A 21,764-nucleotide genomic window follows, 5' to 3' on the forward strand; every position below is an offset into this window, starting at 1 on the left:
ATGTGTGCGTAAAGTATGAAAGTGTGAACCGTGAGCATTAATTGGGTGTTGTTTATTCCTCTTTGTTCGGTTATCAGTAGTTTATAGCAGAGTACATTTGAATTAGTTTTCAGGCAAATACTTGGATTCTAGTATTGACGAACTTTAGCTGAATAAATTAAAAAAGAAATAAGAATAGAAAAAAAAGAAAGTTATTTTTTTACATTTTTAATACTACGCCCTCCGCCATCATGCAGAAAACCGGATGTGTCCATTATATTTTTTTATGTTTCTAACATTTTTTATGCCCATCAAATTTCTGTAAGAAATATTAACCATTCATTACATCGTCAATACGCCATCAACCTTGGGAACTAAGAAGCTATTTTCCTTATGCCTGAATTACACTGGCTTACTAACCCTTCAAAACGGAATGCAATAATGCCAAGTAGTGCTGCTTAATAGTATATAATAATCGATGAGTGGATGATATCGGCCCACATGCATAAAGCCCTAATTTGAGCAATTGTCACTAGTTTGTGTATAAAAAAAAACAAATACCATAGACATAATAAAACTGTATTTTTTTGCGTTCTGTATTATCTGTATTCTGTATTAAACAGCTTTTGTGATTGGATAATTTCTGACTCTGGTCTCTAGGGCCAATATCTATGGGTAGTAGTGACCTTCAGATGACCCATTTGCCAGTACGCCTACTATGAATTAAAAAAAAAACTTAATTTAATATATCATGTTCCGTTTTATGACAAATATATTCACGAACAAAAAACACCGCAAGTTATCGTCGCAAAGATAATATCATGCTAAAACTGCCCTTTAAACATTTAATATTAAACTTCAAACGGGATTAAAGTTCGTTTATTCAAATATTATGCATATGTATGCACGAGAGACTTTGAGAGAAAAAATTCCTCATATATTATTAACCTTAGCATAACATTAAATATTCGAGGCTAATACAAAAGAATAATCCTTTGATAGCCTTATTTTTAACGGACTGTATTGTATGTAAGAATCAATATGTTGTACAACGCATTCAGAATTTATACACGTGATTTTAGTAATTCTTCTTCGACACAAAAATCCGACACGACTGGAAAGAGTTCAGACGCAGGACCAACGGCTTTACGTGCTCTCACGTGCATTTACGTGCACGGGAGTACACACTTCCAACTTCCAGACCCCGGGCTGCTACTGAGAATTTTCTGATGGAAAAACCCAATCTTTTATTGGCCCGACCTGGTAATTGAACCCAGAACCTTCGGGTCTGCTACCTTACATCAAGTTACTAGACTAACGAGGCGGTCAATTCTTATATATTTGCATTAATGACTGTGATGGAGTGAATGTTTTATTTACTTATTCGATAGTGTTGACGTTAACTGTTGACGTCGCTATTTTCATTCCTACAAATCGCAGTTAACGCTATCGTATACGCATCAAAACTCGCCCTAGGTACACAGGCACTATGTTTTTCATTTCGCCGATGACATGTTTCTACTCGGGGAGCTGGAAAACGACAAGAATGACTTGTTTCGGTGTAATATATGTTTAAATAATTGTTAATTTCCATGGTAACTTTTTTCGGTTAATTTTTTTAATAAAGTTAATATTATAATAAATAATAAACAGTCTATTAGTAGATCTTACAACACCCACGGGAAGAAATGAGGGAGAGCTCCCAGTACTCTGCGGGGCACTATACAAAATAGCAGCAAAAAGAAACCAATAACGCCTATCGATTAGGTTATTTGATAAATAAAACTCTCTTTAGAATCTACATAATAAACACACATGCTTCTAGACATGTTTGCCTTTGTAGTTGTTTAATATATACAGTGATAAAATCCGGAATAAACTAGTTAGCTCTAGCTACCAACAACTTTAAACTCCCCCATTTTGAGTTTTATTCTTTTCTTACTACTACTAATTAGTAGTCCGTTGTTTGTTTTAGGTCACTCATTGTTATTATTTGATATTAAAATTCACATTAAATATAAATATGATAGTCAAAAAATGTCACATTAAATATGAATGGTATAATGATATTAGCTGAGGGAAATAGAATTTACTAGTGGTAGGGCTTTATGCAAGCTCGTCTGGGTAGGTACCACCCACTCATCAGATATTCTACCGCAAAACAGCAGTACTTGGTATTGTTGTGTTCCGGTTTGAAGGGTGAGTGAGCCAGTGTAATTACAGGCACAAGGGACATAAAATCTTAGTTCCCAAGGTTGGTGGCTATGTCTAAGGGCGTTGGTGACCACTTACCATCAGGTGGTCCATATGCTCGTCCACCTTCCTATTCTATAAAAAAAGAATGATAAAACTGTAGTGGAATGAAGAAATGTTAGTTGACATGCTATTGAAGAGGAAAATAAATTTCGGGATAAATCGAGGCTTTATATCCAATATCAGAATGTAATTATCATAAACATAAATTATTCATCGGATTAAAACGAAGTTCAAAAAGACTACGAAAAACCGGGAGTTGAAATTTAAATTAATTAATTAATAAGTTTAAGTTAAAAAAAATATTTTTAACGTTAAATATGTATAATATTAAGTACCCATAAGTATAAAATCTATTTGATTATTTATTTTTCACAACTACAAACACAAAAACGTCTCAAAAAATAGGCTATGACAACCGTTAAAAAGCATTTCGTATAAAAGTCAACGAACAAAAATACAGATTTGTGTGGGAGTATTTTAGCAAAGGCGTAAGAGTACATTATTTAATATAAATATATATATATATATATATATATATATATATATTATATATATTTATATATATATAATAAAATAATATACATAAGACAAACTTTTCTATTGTAGTTCTATAATTAGAAAGATAATAAATACACATTATGATATATATAATTAAATTCACCACATCGAATTGCCTTTATCAGTACGTCAGAGATCAGACCAAATATTATTGATGTAATTTTTAAAATAAAGCATATTTATAACGATTTGAATAAGAATCAAATTGATGTAATATATGTGTATATGTAGCTTACAGAAGAGTGCCCCGGTAACATTTTCAAGCACTACACAACCCATCGACAGAATAAGAATGGCAGGAATCTTTCCTTCCGTCAAAGTAGGAGCAGAAACCCTGGATAGGTTGCGGAGTTGCTGACCTTCTTCCAATAAAGTAAGAAATAAACATCTGCTTTACTATTCAATTTGTATGTCAACGAGCTAAACGTAATCGTCTGGAACTACTAGAGAACCTAAATAAATAAATATACTGCTAAAATCGTAAATGACATATTTTTTAATAATATACACATACTTTTTTTTGTAAATACATATTTATGTAGATAATTACACTCAGACTCAGGACAAACAGACATGTTCATGCACACAAATGTCTGTCCTGGGCGGGGATCGAACCCACAACCTTCGGCGTGAAAGACAAGCATCCACCAACCACGCCAACCGGCTCGTCAAAAAATATAATAAATAGTTTATGATAACTAACCTGCGGTAAACTGCATCCTAATGCGAAGATCCAAGCGCCGTACAACATTTGCTTACTTCGTCTTCTTGCAACAGACAGCTTCAAAGGGTACAGAACAGCGAAGAATCTGTAAGAGGGAATTTTATTCGATATTTAATATTAACATTGTTGACCTACCGATTGTATCCGACCAAAGCGACGCGTTTCGCTTGGCCAAACATTCATCTTTGACCAAAAAAGAGCGCAAGGTTTGACTTGCTTCAATATATAGCACAAATTGTAATGTCAAAAAGTAGTGTATCTTTCGGGTTTTTTTTTTGTTTCAATATTCGGGTAAATCGGCACCAGCTTTGATCAAACATTCAACTTTGGCCAGAAAAGAGTGGAAGATTTGATTTTGGCTGATCTCATAACATTAAACTATAGGTATACACTTCAACTAGTTTTTAAGTCTTTTATTTTAGGTCGGTTGTGGCAACCTGGTTGTGTTAATCATTGGTCATAGACAATGGCACTGCAAGAATAAAAAACTTCTCCTTACATTAACAAGACGCTATCAACCATGGGAACCATCTTTACAATTTTGCATAAGGGAATTAGGCGTGTTTTGGTTCCATCTTTATCTTAATTTGTATTTGTTAGCTCGTAATTAAAAATTGGTAAGCAAAAAAAGATACAAAGAATCCCACTGTTTCTTTTGCCGGTTCTTCTCAGGTCGCAGGTATTTCTATCCCAATTGATTTTAGTGTTTCTTTATTAAATAATTTTTACGTTTTAACTAATATTGGTAAATTACATACCATATTATGTTATTACAATACATAATTTTCATTATCTAGGCAGCCGTGGATACTGTACTATACTGTACTGTATTGATTTTACATTATTAGTCAACGCGTCACTGCCTTCTATCCAAGATCTAAGATGTTATATATATTGTGGTTATATGACTTTCATAAGTGGGTGGAATCTATCAGGCGGACTTGTGCAAAGTCCTAATTGGCGACTTTAAGTCAACATTATATAAGATTTGACAAGAAAAACAACTGTCACGCAACAATAAAGAAATCACTACAACAAAATATAATTAAAATTGTCATCCTGGAATCTCGATTCATATGCTGTCTTGAAATAAAAACATATTAGCATCAAACTATTAAAATTTAACGAGATGATAGAAAGAAGCACTATAGACACTGATCACGCTTTAATTAAAAATGACCATAAGAGTTTCATATTAATTCAATTCGATTAGATTTGCACGAAAAAAAACAAAGTAAAGGTAGTAACACTTTTTATATAGTATATTTAGTTTATTGATAGTACTGCCTCGTTGGTCTAGTAGCTAGATAAGATCGCAGACCCCGAAGGCCTGGGTTCAAATCCTAGGTCGGGCCAATAAAAAAGTTGTTGGGTTTTTCTGTAGAAAATTCTCGGATCGGATTATGAGAGTTAGGAATAGAGTATACCTGTGTGTACGCATCTGATTGGCCGCCGTGTCCGAAATCGGTCCGTAGTACATTAATTATTTTGATAATTGTCTGTCACTTTATAACAAATTAAAAGCAATTCATATAAAATTAAAATAAATAATACACTAATTAGTTTGAAATTTATAGGGTTTTAAGTTAATTAAAGTAATTTCAAGAATCGATCCTGTGGTTTCCGCGTTCAATCTGGGCTGGGCCACTGAATCTTCCTTGTGCATTATTTGTGTTTATAAGTTATCTCTTATGAACAATTGGTGGTAGAGCTTTGTACAAACTTTGTCTGGTTAGAAACCATCCACTATAATAACCACATCAAATATTTTACTGTCAAACAACAAAACTTATTGTTGTGTTCCTGTTGGAAGGAAGAGTGAGGGTAACCACAGCCACCTCATATTACATTATTTGCTAAGGTTATGGGCGTATTGGCGATGTAAGAAATGGTAAATATTTTTTACGGCCACTTACTATCATGTGGTTCATTCGCCCGTTTTCCTATTCAAAATATAACAAAAAAAAAAAAAATTAAACAGCTGGGTATTAAGAAAAATATTGTGAGCAAAACTTGCATGCTTCGAATGAAAATTCTGCATAACCAATAACTTAGACCACCGATGAGATAGATAACAAAATATTTTTTTCCACTTTACAATATTATTATTTTATAAATACAATATTATGGGCGTGTTACAATTTCAATTTCAAAGTTTACATTTTAAAACATTTTCTAACTTTAATTTAATTTATCTTTATATATAATTGTTTTATTTTTATCAGACAAAATGTGATACTATAAATTAACTTCTATAACGTACTAAGTCGTACGTAGAGAACCCTATAGTACCTTACGTATACATGTATAAATTACGTATGTATATATACGTATATATATATATATATATATATATATATATATATATATATATATATATATATATATATATATATATATATATATGTATATATATGTATTTCTAGTTTTTGCCCGCAGCGTTATTACTTTACTACTATTATTTGTTTTACTTCTGTTATTTATGTAATTGTGTGCTACATAAAAATATGAACTTTAATTAAGGTAGACATTTTTTGACATCAAATTAAGTGTCTTTTAATATTAATTAGGTTATATATGAATTAACCTTGAATTGAAATTGAAATTAAAAAAACACTGTAACTAGCTTCTATGTTGGTTTTATTAATATTTATTATAATTACTTTATATGATTACTCCACTTAATATTAATGATGAATTAACTATATATGTACTGGTTGGATCTGTTGTATGTGTATAGTAGTCTATAAATTTTTTTTTGCTAAAAAATCGCCTTACGCGTTTCCCCAACATGAGGTGAGGGGAAACGTATGTGGGACTCGCCGGCACCGAATGCACCGGAGTACCCACTAAAAGACCACCCATACCCTTACCGTCTTTGGGGGGGGCGTCACGGAATCGCTTGCCCATGCTACCGTGATGTAGTAGAGCCATATCTATAAAGACAGATAAAATTTTAAGTGTCTATATGTGACTTCAATATGACAGTATAACTTTTTTTTAAAGTTAATATAGCTGTTTTCGAGATGCTAAAAGCATAACAAGATTTTTTTATTTTACTTTACTGTTGCTACGTAATAATTTAAATATTTTTTAGAATTTAAAAGGATTACCGACACAAGCTGAATTTAACGCTGGCGAAGCGGCGGCATTCAAATAACTTCGCTTGATACTCGACAAACATAGTGTAACTACTGCCCAGCTGATATTTTGTTAAAGTAGTTTTGTTTCGCTCGTAACTGTTGACGTTTAATTGAATACCTGCAGTTACAAAGTAAGTACATAATACTGTCCGTACAAATACTTTTAACTTATCGTGTTGGTATTATTGTGAAGTCAACGTGACGCCTTTAAAATTCATATTATATAAAGCTTTTTTAAGAGCTCGTTGATTGAGAGTTTTCTTTGAACTATTTTTAGATATTTCTACAAATATCTAACAATGGTAATAATTAACGAAAAATTATTGTAATTAATATCTGAGTAGAATTTATACTACAATTTTTATTTATAAGACAACACAATATTAGAAACAAGATTTATCTAGTTTTTTATTTCTTTTTTTGAATAAGTCTGAGTATTGTCTTCATTCATAATAGAGGAAACAGAATAGCAACGTTCCTATTGGTTAGACGCGTGGCTGCAGCGCCACATGCGTTGAACTATTCTCATTTCATCAAGTGTCATCGATATCCGAACTGACAGGTTTACGTGCTCTCATAAAATACTGTAATCTGTGTTCTCAGTGAGTTCTATGGAAAACGTATAAATAGGAGGATTGATGACACGTCCTGGACCCAGTCTATATGGTAGTTTAGTTTCGTCATCGGTAGGTGCTTCTGGTACAGGGTTCAGCTCAGGCAATTAACCACAAAGTTACAGGATGATAATTCTTGTTTTTTATGTAGGTAATCAGAAATAACAAATTACAAAGTAGGTATATTATAACTGTCAGAGTTGCGTGAACCAACGGTCCCGTTTGGAAGGTCGAACTGTATCGCTCTCTGTAATGAATTGAGCTTCCGACTCATCCCTCTCCAACCATTAAAATATGACAGTTCTCCTCCAAACGATTTCGATCACATGACTTGTTACGTCCCGGCTTTCACACCCCACCGTTACTTTCATTAAAATATTAAATGGTAAAAGCAAATTTACCTCGGTTTTCATCGAAACTGCTACGAAAATTAACCGTCCCAGTAAACTTTTATACAGTTAAAATTACTGTTAAAACCGCTTTACATAAATAAGCGCTTTACATAAATACAATATTAGCGGTTACTATATTCGAGAAACGATTCGTTTTACCTATGAGGAGTATTTCAGAAGCTGTTATTGGTGCTTACGGAGAAGGCTATGAATAACGGAAAGGTGGGGAAGTTAAATGTATGAAATTGTCAATTACTAATCCTAACTAATGTTATAAATGCAAAAGTGAACTTGTTTTATTGTTTATTTATTTGTTTGTTTACTTGTTACGTTTTTACGTCTTAACTATAACGATCGTAAAATTTCTCGTACATGTTTTAAGGGTACAAAAAAGACATAGCGTACCTAATAATATTAATGCAAATTCGTTTAAGTGATTGTTTAAACTTGCAGTTTGCAAATTATCAAAGTTGATGAATATTTAGAGCGCCTAAACCTAGAAAAATTTTACATTTCAAACGCACGCGCTTATACGCCTCTCGGTATGTCAACCAACAACCTTTATTGGTCCGTCTCGAGATTTTTATCGATTAATCCAGTTATAAGCTAGCCCTTAGACTAACCAGGAAGTTACGTTGTAAATTACATAATAAGATTGTTTTTGAAATTATAATCAAATCAGTTACGTGTGATTGACATTAATATATTCAAAATCCAAGGTCGCCGTATTTATGAGATGGGGTAGATATTACTCAATGTCTAAGAAATTATATAACAGTTTTAAATATTAATAAAACCATCCAACCAACAAAGGATTTTTTTCGTTAATGGATTATTCAGAATATTATTATGCTCTTAAAACGTTATATAGACATGTACTTTCTACTATTATCTGGCGAAATTAGAAAAATCTAACCTATTAGTTTTGAATATAAAAACACAAAATGTATTGCAAGATTCTTTTGTTATTAAGTAATTACAATATAATCTTGCAATCATTTTGTCTGAAGTAAATTGAAGACCGCGCAAATCCATCTGAGTTTTGATGTGCCTGAATTGGATTCAAATAATTTTAATTATTTATCTGGTATCTGGTTATGTGGAAAACTTAACATTGATTTAATGATACTTGAATATTTTTCATTTTATTAGATGTTAGTTTTAGATTACTTACCTATCGATAGATATGCACACAAGCACATTAGACGATAAATACAAGCCAAAAGCTCGCATCACGAGTAGCACTTTGCACAGAATATTGCCCACAAGCCAAGCGTTCGTGTACTTCCAACCGATCTGAAACAAAATGAGACCATTAAGTAAGCTAACTTACTCTTTAGTCAGATTTAGTGTGATGACATGAACACAACACGAAAAGCGCAGCAGACAAGTTATTTTAAAATAACGACAAGAACGGCTATCAGATGGATGTTAGTTAAAATTTTGCATAACCCAGCCAGGGAACTAGTATCTTTGGATTATTTTCTTTTTTATAGTCTGTTTTGATGCAAAGAGCGTTTTTATTTTAGTAGGTTACGTGACTTGATGTGAGATACTGTGATGTAGACATCTTTATGTGTCGCAAATATGCTAATACTAGTTCCTAAACGTATCAAAGTAAGGAAAACTTACTTGAGTAGAAAAGGGAATAATTTTGTTGTTACATAAACAAAAGATAAGCGGCACAGTTATGGAAATGAAGTGTAAATGACTTTTTTTAAAAGAATACATAAATAAGTATTTGACTTTATAATAAGAAATACACAAATCAACAAAACAATCATTAATTATTTTAAATGCTAACAAGGTTTTGTTTTGTAACTAAAAATGATAATTCAAGTTATTGTATCAGACACGCGCGAGTCGTTACGGTGTTCGGACGTGTTGTTTGCGCTTTGCTAATTTTATCAATATACCCTCATAAGTTTAATAAAGTGAGGATGAATGTTAACGATAGTGATGAAGAGGAAAATAATGATAATTTGTGATTTGAAAATAAAAGTGGGAGGGAAATCAATATATTAATACAAGATTAAAAATGTTGTATTAAGCTCTAACCAAATGTGGGAAGAAAAGGTTTTTGTTTGTCTAAATATTTTATTTATTGAATAGAAAAAGTATTAGTTAAGTTTATTTAAAAGAGCAGAGATCTTTAAGAAGGAGGAATAATCCTCCAACAGTAACAGTATTGAAAAAAAAAAAATTATACAATGGAATGCACTGTGTCTATGCCCTAAATTGACTCGTTTTGATGCTTTATTAATTCAGAACAATATCCACATAGCTACAATTAGTGAAACGTGGCTTCGTGAATATACAATAATATTTATTAAAGACTACAATATTTTTAGGAATGACAGACTAGATTCATACGGTGGAGTAGCAATTGTTATACATAAATCTATTTGCGTTACATCACAACCACTAAAGATTAATAATGTAGGTATGGAAGTCATTCATACTAGGATGTAACTAATTAGGATTAACTGTAAATTTTTACGAAATGTAGTTTTTGTCTATTGTCGAATTGTACTGTTCGAACTTCACAAAGTGACTGGGATAGTATTTTTTCCTAATTCCTTCCTGCTTCCCCCTTCCTTCTTAAGTCCACGCGAGCTGGTTTTCGATGTCACCGCCTAACTGTGACATCAATTCCATCGCGAACAAAGAAATTTGGCAACTCCTTTCTTTGTCGCACTTCCAAAAAATGGAATTCCTTACCAGCTCACGTGTTCCCCTCCTCTTACAACCCGGGTTCCTTCAAACGAGGCATCTTGTGGGCCGGCAAGGCGAAGGCGGCTAGTGCAGAACGTTTTTCCCGTCTGTACTGGCCGTCGTCGCGTTTGGACTCTACTACCACTTACCAACAGGTGGAGTAGAGTCATTTGCCCTCCCGGCGAATATAAAAAAAAAAAAATATTTAATAATAGAACAATTATAGGCGGCGATTTTTATGGTCATCATTCAAACTGGTCTAATAGGAGGGATGTCAGGGGAACACAACTTTTTGATGCTTTATTAGATAACGTCTTCATAGCACTTAATAAAGGACAATCAACCTGGCTAAAATTAGTTAACAGGATTCTTCAACAATCATCACCTGACATTACCTTTGTATCAACTGATATAACAGTGAATTGTAATTGGAATGTAAGCAATAAAAGTCTAGGCAGCGGCCATTTAATTATTAGTTATAATTTTAACTGTACGGATACTTTGCACTTAGTACAAAAAAGAAAATATAAGTTAGCTGATTGGAAATCTTATAGTTAGACCCTAAAAGAAATATTTGACAGTTATTGGTATACACTTTAAGATAGCAATATACAAATTATGTACGATTTTCTTGAAGCTGTAATAAACAAGGCCGCTGACATATATATACCCAAAGCAAAGATTTGTACAGACCCCACGAGAAATTTCACGCCTAAGCAATATTGGAATGCAGCTTTATCTAAAGTAGTTGCGGAACGTAGATTAGCTCTAAGTCAATTTAGAAAGAATCCTATCCCAAGCAATCTTAATTCAATTGAAAACAAAGTAATGGAGAGCTAAACCATGATAAAAAAAGCCAAAAGTAGTAATTGGCAAAAATTCTGTAGTGACATAGATGGAACAGTAACCTTAACAAATATGTGGCAACGTATATGTTGAGTTAAACGACTTAAATACAAAAAAAGTTTTCATTTACCTGAAAAAAAAGAGGAGTTATTATGTTCCCTTGTTCCTGACTATTGCAATTATCGCCCCAATTTAATTCGTCTAACTATTGCCTGGAATCTGATTTTACAATACACGAGTTAAACAATTGCCTCAAGAAAAAAGACACTGCTCCTGATGTCGATAATATTTCATTTTCTATGCTTCATAATCTGCCAGACATCGGTAAAGAGTATTTGTTAGTCGTTTATAATTGAATTTTTTCTACGGGCATCATCCCAGAACAATGGTGAAATGTCGAAATTTTACCAATTCCCAAAGGAGATTCTACCTATGTAGAACCAAAACTTCGACCTATTTCAGTCATGTCGTGTATTTGTAAAATATTCCATATTATAATTGCTAAGCACTTAGAGTAGTTCGTGGAAAAAATAAAATATTATCACTTTATACTAACGGGCTTAGAAGGGGACAGTCGTGCTTAGATTGTTTGACTAGATTAGTGTCTCAAGTCCAGATAGGTTTTTCAAAAAATATTCCTACGGTAGCTTCCTTTCTTGAAATTGGAAATGCCTATAATAACGTGTCTGTGTATGAATCGGTTAGACATCTGGATGAGTTACAAATCGGTTCTAAAATATGTAATTATTTATGGTCATTCTTGAGTGAGAGAAAGCTAAGAATTAAAATGGAAACAAGGAACAAGGAACTTGTCAGGTGGCTTAATAAAGGACTACTATCGCAAAGGGCGACCCAATATCACCTCTTATTTTTAATATCGTAACTCATAAAATCTGAAATATGAGTTTAAATAATCTATCAACATGTCAAATCGTTATGCATAGAAACCTAAATTTAATAATTTCAATTTTGACTTAGTTAGATTTAGAAGTGTCTCCATTAAAGTCGAAAATATGTTTCTTTAGTAGAAGTCATAGACGACAAACTATTTCCTTGAAAGTTATAGGAGTACAATTACAGCAGGTGGAAAATCTGAAATATTTGGGAATATGGCTTGACAGATCACTTCGGTGGACAAATCACATAAATGAAACTATTAATAGAATATCTAAATTTATAAATATTTTTAAAAAGTTTAGCGGGGTCAGGTTGGGGGATGCATCCAAATAACCTACGTAAAATTTACATATGCTTAATACGGTCTAGAATAGATTACGGCAGTTGTATTTGTGACAATAGTAGTAAAGTTAATTTATCTGAACTCGAAAAAATTCAAAACCAGTCTTAGAATAGTAGACCCCTATTATATTTATAAAAATTACTCCTATTCATGTAATGGAGAGCGAGTTAAGTATTCCCCCATAATTCACAAGAAGGCAATTTTTCGCAAACAAATACTGTTTAAAAGTGCAATCTTGCTCAAACAATGTCACAATAGATCTTTTAAATGAATTAGGTACACTTTGTTCTGACAATTATAGACAAAAAAAAAGGAAACCTTTATTAGCATCCAGATTTTTAGAGACAAAAGATAATAATATAGCTAGTAGTAATACACTTGAATTGTTTTTATTAGATACGTGGATGTCGAGAATAAATTCACAAAGTTTTATTAAGCATAAACTACCTAATGTCGTTTATAATAAAAATCTTACGAAGTAAAAGCGATTAAACTTAAGGCAGTAGAAGATTTAATTGAATTGTATAGAGATTTTGTAGTACTGTGCCACGTTGGTTCTGGTGTCACGTTCCATGTTCCAATAAGAAATTTTAAAGAAAAAAAAACAGAATAAACATTAATCTTTTGTCCACAATGTCAATATAATTGCTGGTTATTTCAAAAGCACTAACATATATTCGGTTTATGGGCTTACAACATTTCGTTTTATTAACAGACAGTAAAAGTGCATTACTTACAGACAAAAAAGCCAGATGACCCAGTGGTAAGAACGCGTGAATCTTAACCGATGATAGTGGGTTCAAACCCGGGCAAGCACCACTGAATTTTTATGTGCTTAATTTGTGATTATAATTCATCTCGTGCTTTACGGTGAAGGAAAACATCGTGAGGAAACCTGCATGTGTCTAATTTCACTGAAATCTGCCACATGTGTATTCCACCAACCCGCATTGGAGCAGTGTGGTGGAATAAGCTCCAATACCTTCTCCTCAAAAAGAGGAGAGGAGGCCTTTAGTCCAGCAGTGGGACATTCACAGGCTGTTACGGAAAAGTGCATTACTCCACCTCAATCGATGTATTTTAGGGCGAAGAGGATTACCCATAGCATACAATATATTAAGCAAATTGCACCAATTTCAGTGTAATAATGTTAATGTAATTTTACCTTGGATTCCGTCTCATTTAGGCATCAATGGTAATGAGGAGGCTGACCGTTTAGCAAAAGAAGCAATTTTATCAGGAAGGGTAATTAATAAACAACCAGATTATGCTGAAGTTTTAATTAAGTACAAAAAAGAGATTTATGGTAATTGGAAAGAGTATTTCGATGAAATATCTAAAAATAAGGGAATTTGGTATCGAACGATTCAAAGTGAGCCTTTTCACATAAGGTATGGTTTAATAGTTATAAAATAAAGAGGTTATATTATTATATTATTTCAGCTCATGTCTGAGATCAAAAAGCTTTAGTTTCTTTAGGAAAAAAATTGATTCTCCTAATTGTGATAGATGTGGACGTATTGATGATCTACATCACTTGTTGATGGAATGTGTCAAGGCACAGAATCAGAGGAAGTTACTCTTAAATAATTTAAAAGTATGTTTGTTCGATGTTGGATTAGTTCAAAGCATTCTATCAGATCCTTTATCAGAATCTGCTAGGATGCTCTTGGAATTTTATCTAATAGAAAGCAGTATTATTTAAATAAGTGATGTTACAAAATATAGAAGGGACAATGGGACTGACGTGCCTGTGTAGGACAAAAGTCCCTAAATTATATAAAGAAAAAAAAAGTTATTGTATATTCGAAGCACCCAAACTTCGCGCCAAAAGTAATATTCTTTCTCTATGACGGGCGATGACGCACTTTTCTTTTTTTAAATATATTTCGGCACAAGGAACTGATACATTCGGTCGAAGATTTTTAAGAATATAAATATTTCGTAGACCATGGAAACAGCTCTATAGATTTAGCTTAAATATTGTTTAGATAAGGTTTTGCTTATTAAGTTTATCTATAAAGGTCTCATTTGAAAAGGCCTACAATTTCACAAAAAAAAAATAGAACAAAGCGAGGCTCGGTCACCTTGGTACTGGTACTGATATTTAATCCTGGAAATGAAGTCAAATTCAAAACTTAAGTTTTTTATTCTTATTTCGTCTTTAACTAAACGTTAAATTAAATGATATGGATCAAACGAGTTACTTTCACCTCGTCTGTCATCACGAAATTAACATTTTATTTATCTGAGAAACTACAAATAAAAATTTTCATTTAAATCCAAATGAACCTGAAACTTGACATTCGAAGTTTAAATAACGAAAATAATCTTTTTATTAATATTTTAAAGTCTGTACAAAGTCCTCGTACTTGAATTTTCTGCATTTTAATATTGGATTTCAAAAAGATTTATGATATCAAACATTTGAACTTCTAAAGGCATAACTTAGCTTTACGAAAAATTTACCGTAATAAATAAAATTTAAAAGTCAAAGTAGAGTAGAATACATCTTTTATAGAGCTTGTGAACCGGACTTAAGTCCAATCAAGCTGACTCTTTAATGTGCTTTTTATTTTATATTAATTCTAACATTTAAAAAATAATAAAATAGTTAGGCGGACGGACAAATGCATCATCTGATGGTGAATGCTCACCACCGCCCACAGACATGGTACAGTAAAAAATTACTAACCACAACTAATGTGAAAGATATTGCCATTGCGCCACCAACCTTGGGAACTAAGATGTCATGTTCCTTGTGCCTGTAGATATACTGGCTTATTTACCCGCAATACAACAATACTAAGTATGACCTACTCAGATGGGTTTACACAAAGTCCTATATAATGTTTATTATATATTATTGCCGCTTATGGCAATATTTATTTTTTTATATTACTAGCAAAACCCGGCTTATGTTGTCCTGGCTGTTTTTAAATACCAATTGTCATACAATCGTTATAGAAATTGATTCATTGCAGCGCCATCTAGTTGCGAATTACAATAAAGTATATAATAGATACTAAAATGAGTGCTAACTTTCGTGGTCGAACTTTCATCGAACAAACGGTGTCGATTTATCTATTAATCTCAAAAAGATTGTAAGATCAATTTGACTGCCTCATTGGTCTTGTGGCTTGATATAAGGCCGCAGACCCAGAGGTGTACACTACCATGCCTCGGAAAGCACGTAAAGCCGTTGGTCTTGCGCCTGAACTCTTTCTGGTCGTGTCGGATTTCCGTCCCATCGGATTATGAGAGTTAGGGAATGATAGTGCACCTGCGTTTGCGCACACACTTGTGCACTATAATATCTCCTGCGTAGTTGGCTAATCTCTCTTGAGATTGGCCGCCGTGGCCGTAATCGGTCTGAAGGACATTATTATTATTATAAGATCAATAACATTGTTAAATTAAGAATGTTCAGATTGTACAAAGTGTCAAACAAACAAAGAATAAACTAAGAATTGTTCTATATTTTCTAAATATAGAACAATATCAAAATATTATATTAATTCTCATTTTCATGTTAAGTTTATGTAACATTAATTAATGCAAGTGAAATATTACAATTGTTCGAATAATCTTGAAACTTTTATAATATACTTTTTAAAATAAAGAGAAACATACATAAAATTTAACTTAGCTGCTTTGTGAATACATCAATTAAAAGCAAACATCTTGGCAACACAAAAGTTGCCAAGATGTTTGAGCAGTTCACGGTTGTTTTGCTTTAAGCTTGTTTTTTAACTCTAATACATATTTATTATTTTAGTCAGTTCCTTGCTTCCTATGTAATAATGGGAATATTGTTTAAAATCTATGCTAATGAAAAGATAAATGAAATTTTGTATAATACTTACACTACACACTAACAACCTGTTAAAACCAACAGACAGGCAACCTTACGACGGTGTTCCAAGGTCTGGAGTTACTATGATGTTGGATATATCATCACATATTCTACCGACAAACACCAATATTTAGTATCACTGTGTTCCGGTTTGAAGTGAGTGCGCCAGTGACACTACATGCGCAGGGGCCATAACATCTTGGTTTCCAAGATTGGTGTCGCATTTTTGATGGAAAGAATTGTTACATTTCTTACAGAGCCAATGTACCTGTCATTTTATGAAATCTGTATATTGCTAGAAACCTATGATATATGTGACATTTCTAACTTCACTTTTTTTGATCGATAAAATCAATCTATGACGAGTTTTTTTTTATATATTCATTGTATTGAATGAAAACAGCGTCATTTAGGAACAATAATCAAAATTGCATATAAATCGCAATTAACGACAACGATATATATTTGATAGGTAAAAAAAATCACACTAGGCACACAGTTCTAAGCTTTTGACTAGGATGTGGTTTAGATTTGATATTCGATTGACTATGAATATAAATTCGCTTCTTGGAAACTGTTCGCTAGGATCGCAGCATGTTACTTGCTTAGTACATAGCGATGTATGATATGTTCGGAGCGCTTTGTACGCAGGTTGCTTGCAATGCATACTTATTGGATTTTAAGTACATTGAAATTTTTTTGTAACATTAATTCATGGCGAAATACAAAATTGAAAGTTAAACGAAGTACACTTAATCAGTGAAAAAATATTACTAAAAATAATGGAAATATTACTTTGAAGTAAAGACGCTTTTATCAATGGATATTAATGATTAATATATCGTATGGAACTCGTCACAACAAATCGAATAAGCCCAAACTCAAGATTTACTATTTTTACATTGAATATTTGATTACATTTTATTCACTAAATCATTTCTATTGTACTAAATTATTGTATTGTCACTCGAAGGATACGTACTTGAAAAGCTTCAAATAAATTCAAAAATTATGCTTAAAATCGACTTTTTATATTTTTTTGTATGTTGTTGATATTTATATATCGGAGACGCTAACGTATAAATGTGAGACAGTCAAAATGGAGGATTTGTTTTATAGTAAATTCAATATCTCCTGTTGCATGTCACGTGTACTTTAAACATATATTTGTTTCTTCAATCAGTCGTTGCGGCGCTTTTGAAACACGAGGACTACGGGAAAAAAATTGACAATGCTTTTTCACATTACTATTTTTTTTATGTTTTAAATATAAATATTTAGTTATATTTAAAAATGATATGCTGCTAGTATAGCTAGTATTCTTGCCACCATTCCACGCGGTCACGATTTGTACAGTAATTATTGTTAATTTTTTTTTTGTATATATTTAAGGCCTTAAACAGAACTATTCCGTATTTTTTAGATTATTTAAAACAATATGACACAAAAAAATATATAATATTGAATATCGTCAATATTGACGAAATGTTGGATATTAAAGTGTAAATAAATATCGTATATCACTTAATAAAATTTGATGACTTCAGTGGTTAAGAGCCGAGATGGCCCAGTGGTGACGCGTGAATCTTAAGCGATGAACGTGGATTCAAACCCGGGCAAGCACCACTGAATTTTCATGTGCTTAATTTGTGATTATAATTCATCTCATGCTATACGGTGAAGGAAAACATCGTGAGGAAACCTGAATGTGTCTAATTTCACTGAAATTCTGTCACATGTGTATTCTACCAACCCGCATTGGACCAGCGTGGTTGAATAAGCTCCATACCTTCTCCTCAAAAAGGGAGAGGAGGCCTTAGCCTAGCTGTACTTTACTGACTTCCGCGGTGAGCTTTGAATTTATTCTGGTGAGTTATGAGTACTAGATCTTCTGATTTTTTCTTTTGAGTCAGAAAATTTCGTTTTAATTACATTAAAATTCATATTACCTTTTTTTCGCGTCCTATCAGGCACTATAGAATGCACTTATGTTTGCGACCAAGTGTATGTACTGTGCCAAGTGTGTGTATGTACATTATAATATTTTCTGCTAGTCTCTGTTCAGAATGGTGGTGAAGGATTGGTCAAGGGGTCATCATCATTATCAACTGATGACTTGCAGCAGACTTATTGAAAAAACAATTATACCCCAAATAAATGAAGCAATTCATTGACCGATTTGAATACGAATAAATGAATAATGAAATACTAGACGTACTAGCGTTATGAATACCGTTCTGTTATTAAACACGCGATGAGATAGAGGTTACAATTTCATGCTAAACAACATGTGTTCCGCGATTTTTTTCGAGTAATAATTATATAATTTCATTCATATCTCGTTAGTCTAGTGGCTAGATGTAAGGTCGCAGACCCGGATATCCTGGATTCAAATCCCAGGTCGGGCCAATAAGTTATTGGATTTTTTTGTCGAAATTTCACAGTAGCAGCCCGGAGTCTGGAAGTTGGACTACCACGTAAAGCCGTTGGTCCTGCGCCTAAATTCTTTCCAGTCGTGTCGAATAGCCATTCCGTCGGATTATGAGAGTTAGGGAATATCCTGCGCAGTTGGCTGATCTCTCGTGAGATTAGCCGCCGTGAGCGAAATCAGTCCGGAAGGACATCAATATTGTTATTATTATTATTATAATCATAAAACCGGAGTATAATGTAATGTAATGTAACATCAATTCAAAGTATTATATAATTTAATAAAATTGGACTAGTAGTTTCCAACTATTAAATTTCAAAATCAAAAATGCTATATGTAGAGACTGGTTCGTGATGAAAACGCTTACTGGAGCTGACAGGGGATAATTTGAACAGTAAAATTCCCCGAGAAAAACTACACCTGTGACAATAGGAAGGCTCGGACGAGCCTTCCTATTCTATAAATAAAAAAATACATAATAAATAAGTGGTCACCAACGCCCGTAGACATTGGCATTGTAAGAAATGTTAACCATCGCTTACATCACCAATGCGCCACCAACCTTGGGAACTAAGATGTTATGTGCCTGGATACATCAGTATTTATAGTTTTTGTTTTCTTTTTTATTAATAGAAAGAAATAGTAAAAATCGTTTATTTTCTGATCTTAAGTCGAGAGCCTCTATGTTATTGAAAACGTGTGATAGGAGTCCTCGCTCTTCAACATAAAAAATCTGTTGATTTGACTACAAACTATACTTAAATAGGGAACACAAAAAGAAGTAAAAAAATAATGCGTTTTACTATTAATTTAAAATAGGCTAGCTAATAAGTAATATGGAAAATGGGCCATCTGATAGTATGTGTCCCTCAACGTCTACAGACATTGGAGCTAAGAAATATTAACCATCCTCAGGGATATCAATGCGTCATCAATTTTAAGGTTTTCGTCTCCCTTGTGTTTCTTGTTACAATGGATCGCTTACCCTTCAAAGCGGAAGACAAGGTCACCAACCGTAATATTACTATAGATAAAATTCAAAGACAATAATATTTTCAAATACCGCCAACCCATCGTATTTTCTTATATTTTATTCTAATTTTTTTTTCAGCACAAATACAAATATTCACTGTCATATCAATATATTTTATGATTTATTTTATGCAAATATGAAAACATATAACGCAAACTCATTTATATAGCTAATACGTTCTGACAAACAAAATCATTTAACAAAATTAATTTAAATTTAAAGTTACAATCGATTCGGAATGTATATTCCAAGAAGCATCGGCGAGCTAATAAATCGGTTATTTCTCCCAGAACCTTAATTTCTTTATTATGTTGATTAAATAGAAGAAGCCTGTGATTGTCCCACAGCTGGGTTAGGACGCCCTCTACATTTGAGGAGAAGGTTTGAAGTTTCTGAAGCCGAGATACCCTAGTGGTTAGAACGCGTGAATCTTAACCGATGATCGTGGGTTCAAACCCGGGCAAGCATCACTGTATTTTCGTTTCCTTAATTTGTGTTTATAATTCATCTCGTGCTTGACGGTGAAGGAAAACATTGTGAGGAAACCTGCGTGTGTCTAATTTCATTGAAATTCTGCTACATGTGTATTCTACAAACCCGCATTGGAGCAGCGTGGTGGAATAAGCTCCAAAACCTTCTCCTCAAAAGGGAGAGGAGGCCTTAGCCCAGCAGTAGGACATTAACAGGCTGTTACTAAGTTTGAAGTTTATTTCACTAATGTTCCAGTAATGGATACACATATGACAGAATTTTAGTGAAATTAGACACACGAAGCGTTCTTCAAAATGTTTTCCTTCGTCTTCGAGCACGGTATGGATTTAAAACACAAATTATTGACATAGAAAATCAGGGGTACTTGTCTAAGTTTGAACCCGCGATTATCAGTTAAGATACATCGTTCTAACCACTTGGCCATCTTGGCTCTTCAATTTATTAAACTTAATGTAAGTGAATTATAATTTATATATAAACAAATTCTAACTCAAAGCTATTCTTTCAGGAAAAACTCGCCTTATTAATGAAATTTCTTAACATCAGATTTATTTATAAGCTGCCAAAGCTAATATTAATATTTTAAATCACAAATTAACTTGAATGTGTGATGTTTACATTTAATACTGAAGTTGAGTTTAGTGTGAATTCAATGAATATACATTAATATTTTCATTATAAACAAATACTGTTACGAGTGACAATAATTTAAATTCATACATTGCCTATTTACTTTTAATTTGATCAATTATGTTGATAATAACACAATTGAAATTTAAATGACATTTATATAAATTCAGTTCATCGCTGACGTTTCATTTATTCGAATTTGTTCATATCGGTTTGTACATGTTAAAATATTACATTTGTTTTGTGTAAATGCTTTACTCAGATAACAAAATAAAAATGGTTGTTTGATTCAGGATAATACGTCAAGAGAAGTATTTTCCTAAGCAGTTTCCCTGTATCGATTCTTTAAGCTTGACATTTTACTAGGTGCAAGTCCGCTTGGCTAGATACAACCCACTCATCAGATATTCTACCGTTAAACAGCAATACTTAGCATTGTTGCCTTCCGATTTGAAGGATGAGTGAGCCAGTGTAACTACAGGCACAAGGGACATAACATCTTCATTCCCAAGGTTGGTGACGCATTGGCGATGTAGGGAATGGTTAATATTTCTTACATCGCCAATGTCCATGGACGGTGGTGACCTCTTAACATCAGGTAACCCATTTGCCCATCGACCAATACACTGTCTTGTTAGCATCTGACATGCTGATTGAAGTAATCTAAATCGAATTGGACAAACCTATGTCGGAAAAGATTTCAAACAAAGGTAGTTAAGTTAGGTAGTAAAGATTGGATTTAATTTCCAACCATGGCATATTGTATATTATGTTTAATATTATTAATTTAAATAATTTCTAGTAGGTTCGGTTGGGATCGGTCTTTAGTCTCCGTACCATCATCAAACCGTTGAG

The 21,764-nt window shown here is 32.9% G+C and overlaps 1 protein-coding gene across 1 annotated transcript in view; it reads right to left on the minus strand.

Moving 5' to 3' along the window:
* LOC126773515 (adipokinetic hormone/corazonin-related peptide receptor variant I-like) overlaps positions 1-21,764 on the minus strand; it is an 84,891-nt gene that overhangs the window by 49,939 nt on the left and 13,188 nt on the right. The window contains exons 2-3 of the mRNA XM_050494464.1: positions 8,841-8,962; positions 3,497-3,602 (exon numbers count right to left, since the gene is read on the minus strand). Of these exons, the coding sequence (XP_050350421.1) occupies positions 3,497-3,602; positions 8,841-8,962 (228 nt within the window). The remainder of the gene's footprint in view (positions 1-3,496; positions 3,603-8,840; positions 8,963-21,764) is intronic.

Source organism: Nymphalis io, chromosome 14, assembly GCF_905147045.1.
Source record: "Nymphalis io chromosome 14, ilAglIoxx1.1, whole genome shotgun sequence".
Classification (NCBI taxonomy): domain Eukaryota; kingdom Metazoa; phylum Arthropoda; class Insecta; order Lepidoptera; family Nymphalidae; genus Nymphalis; species Nymphalis io.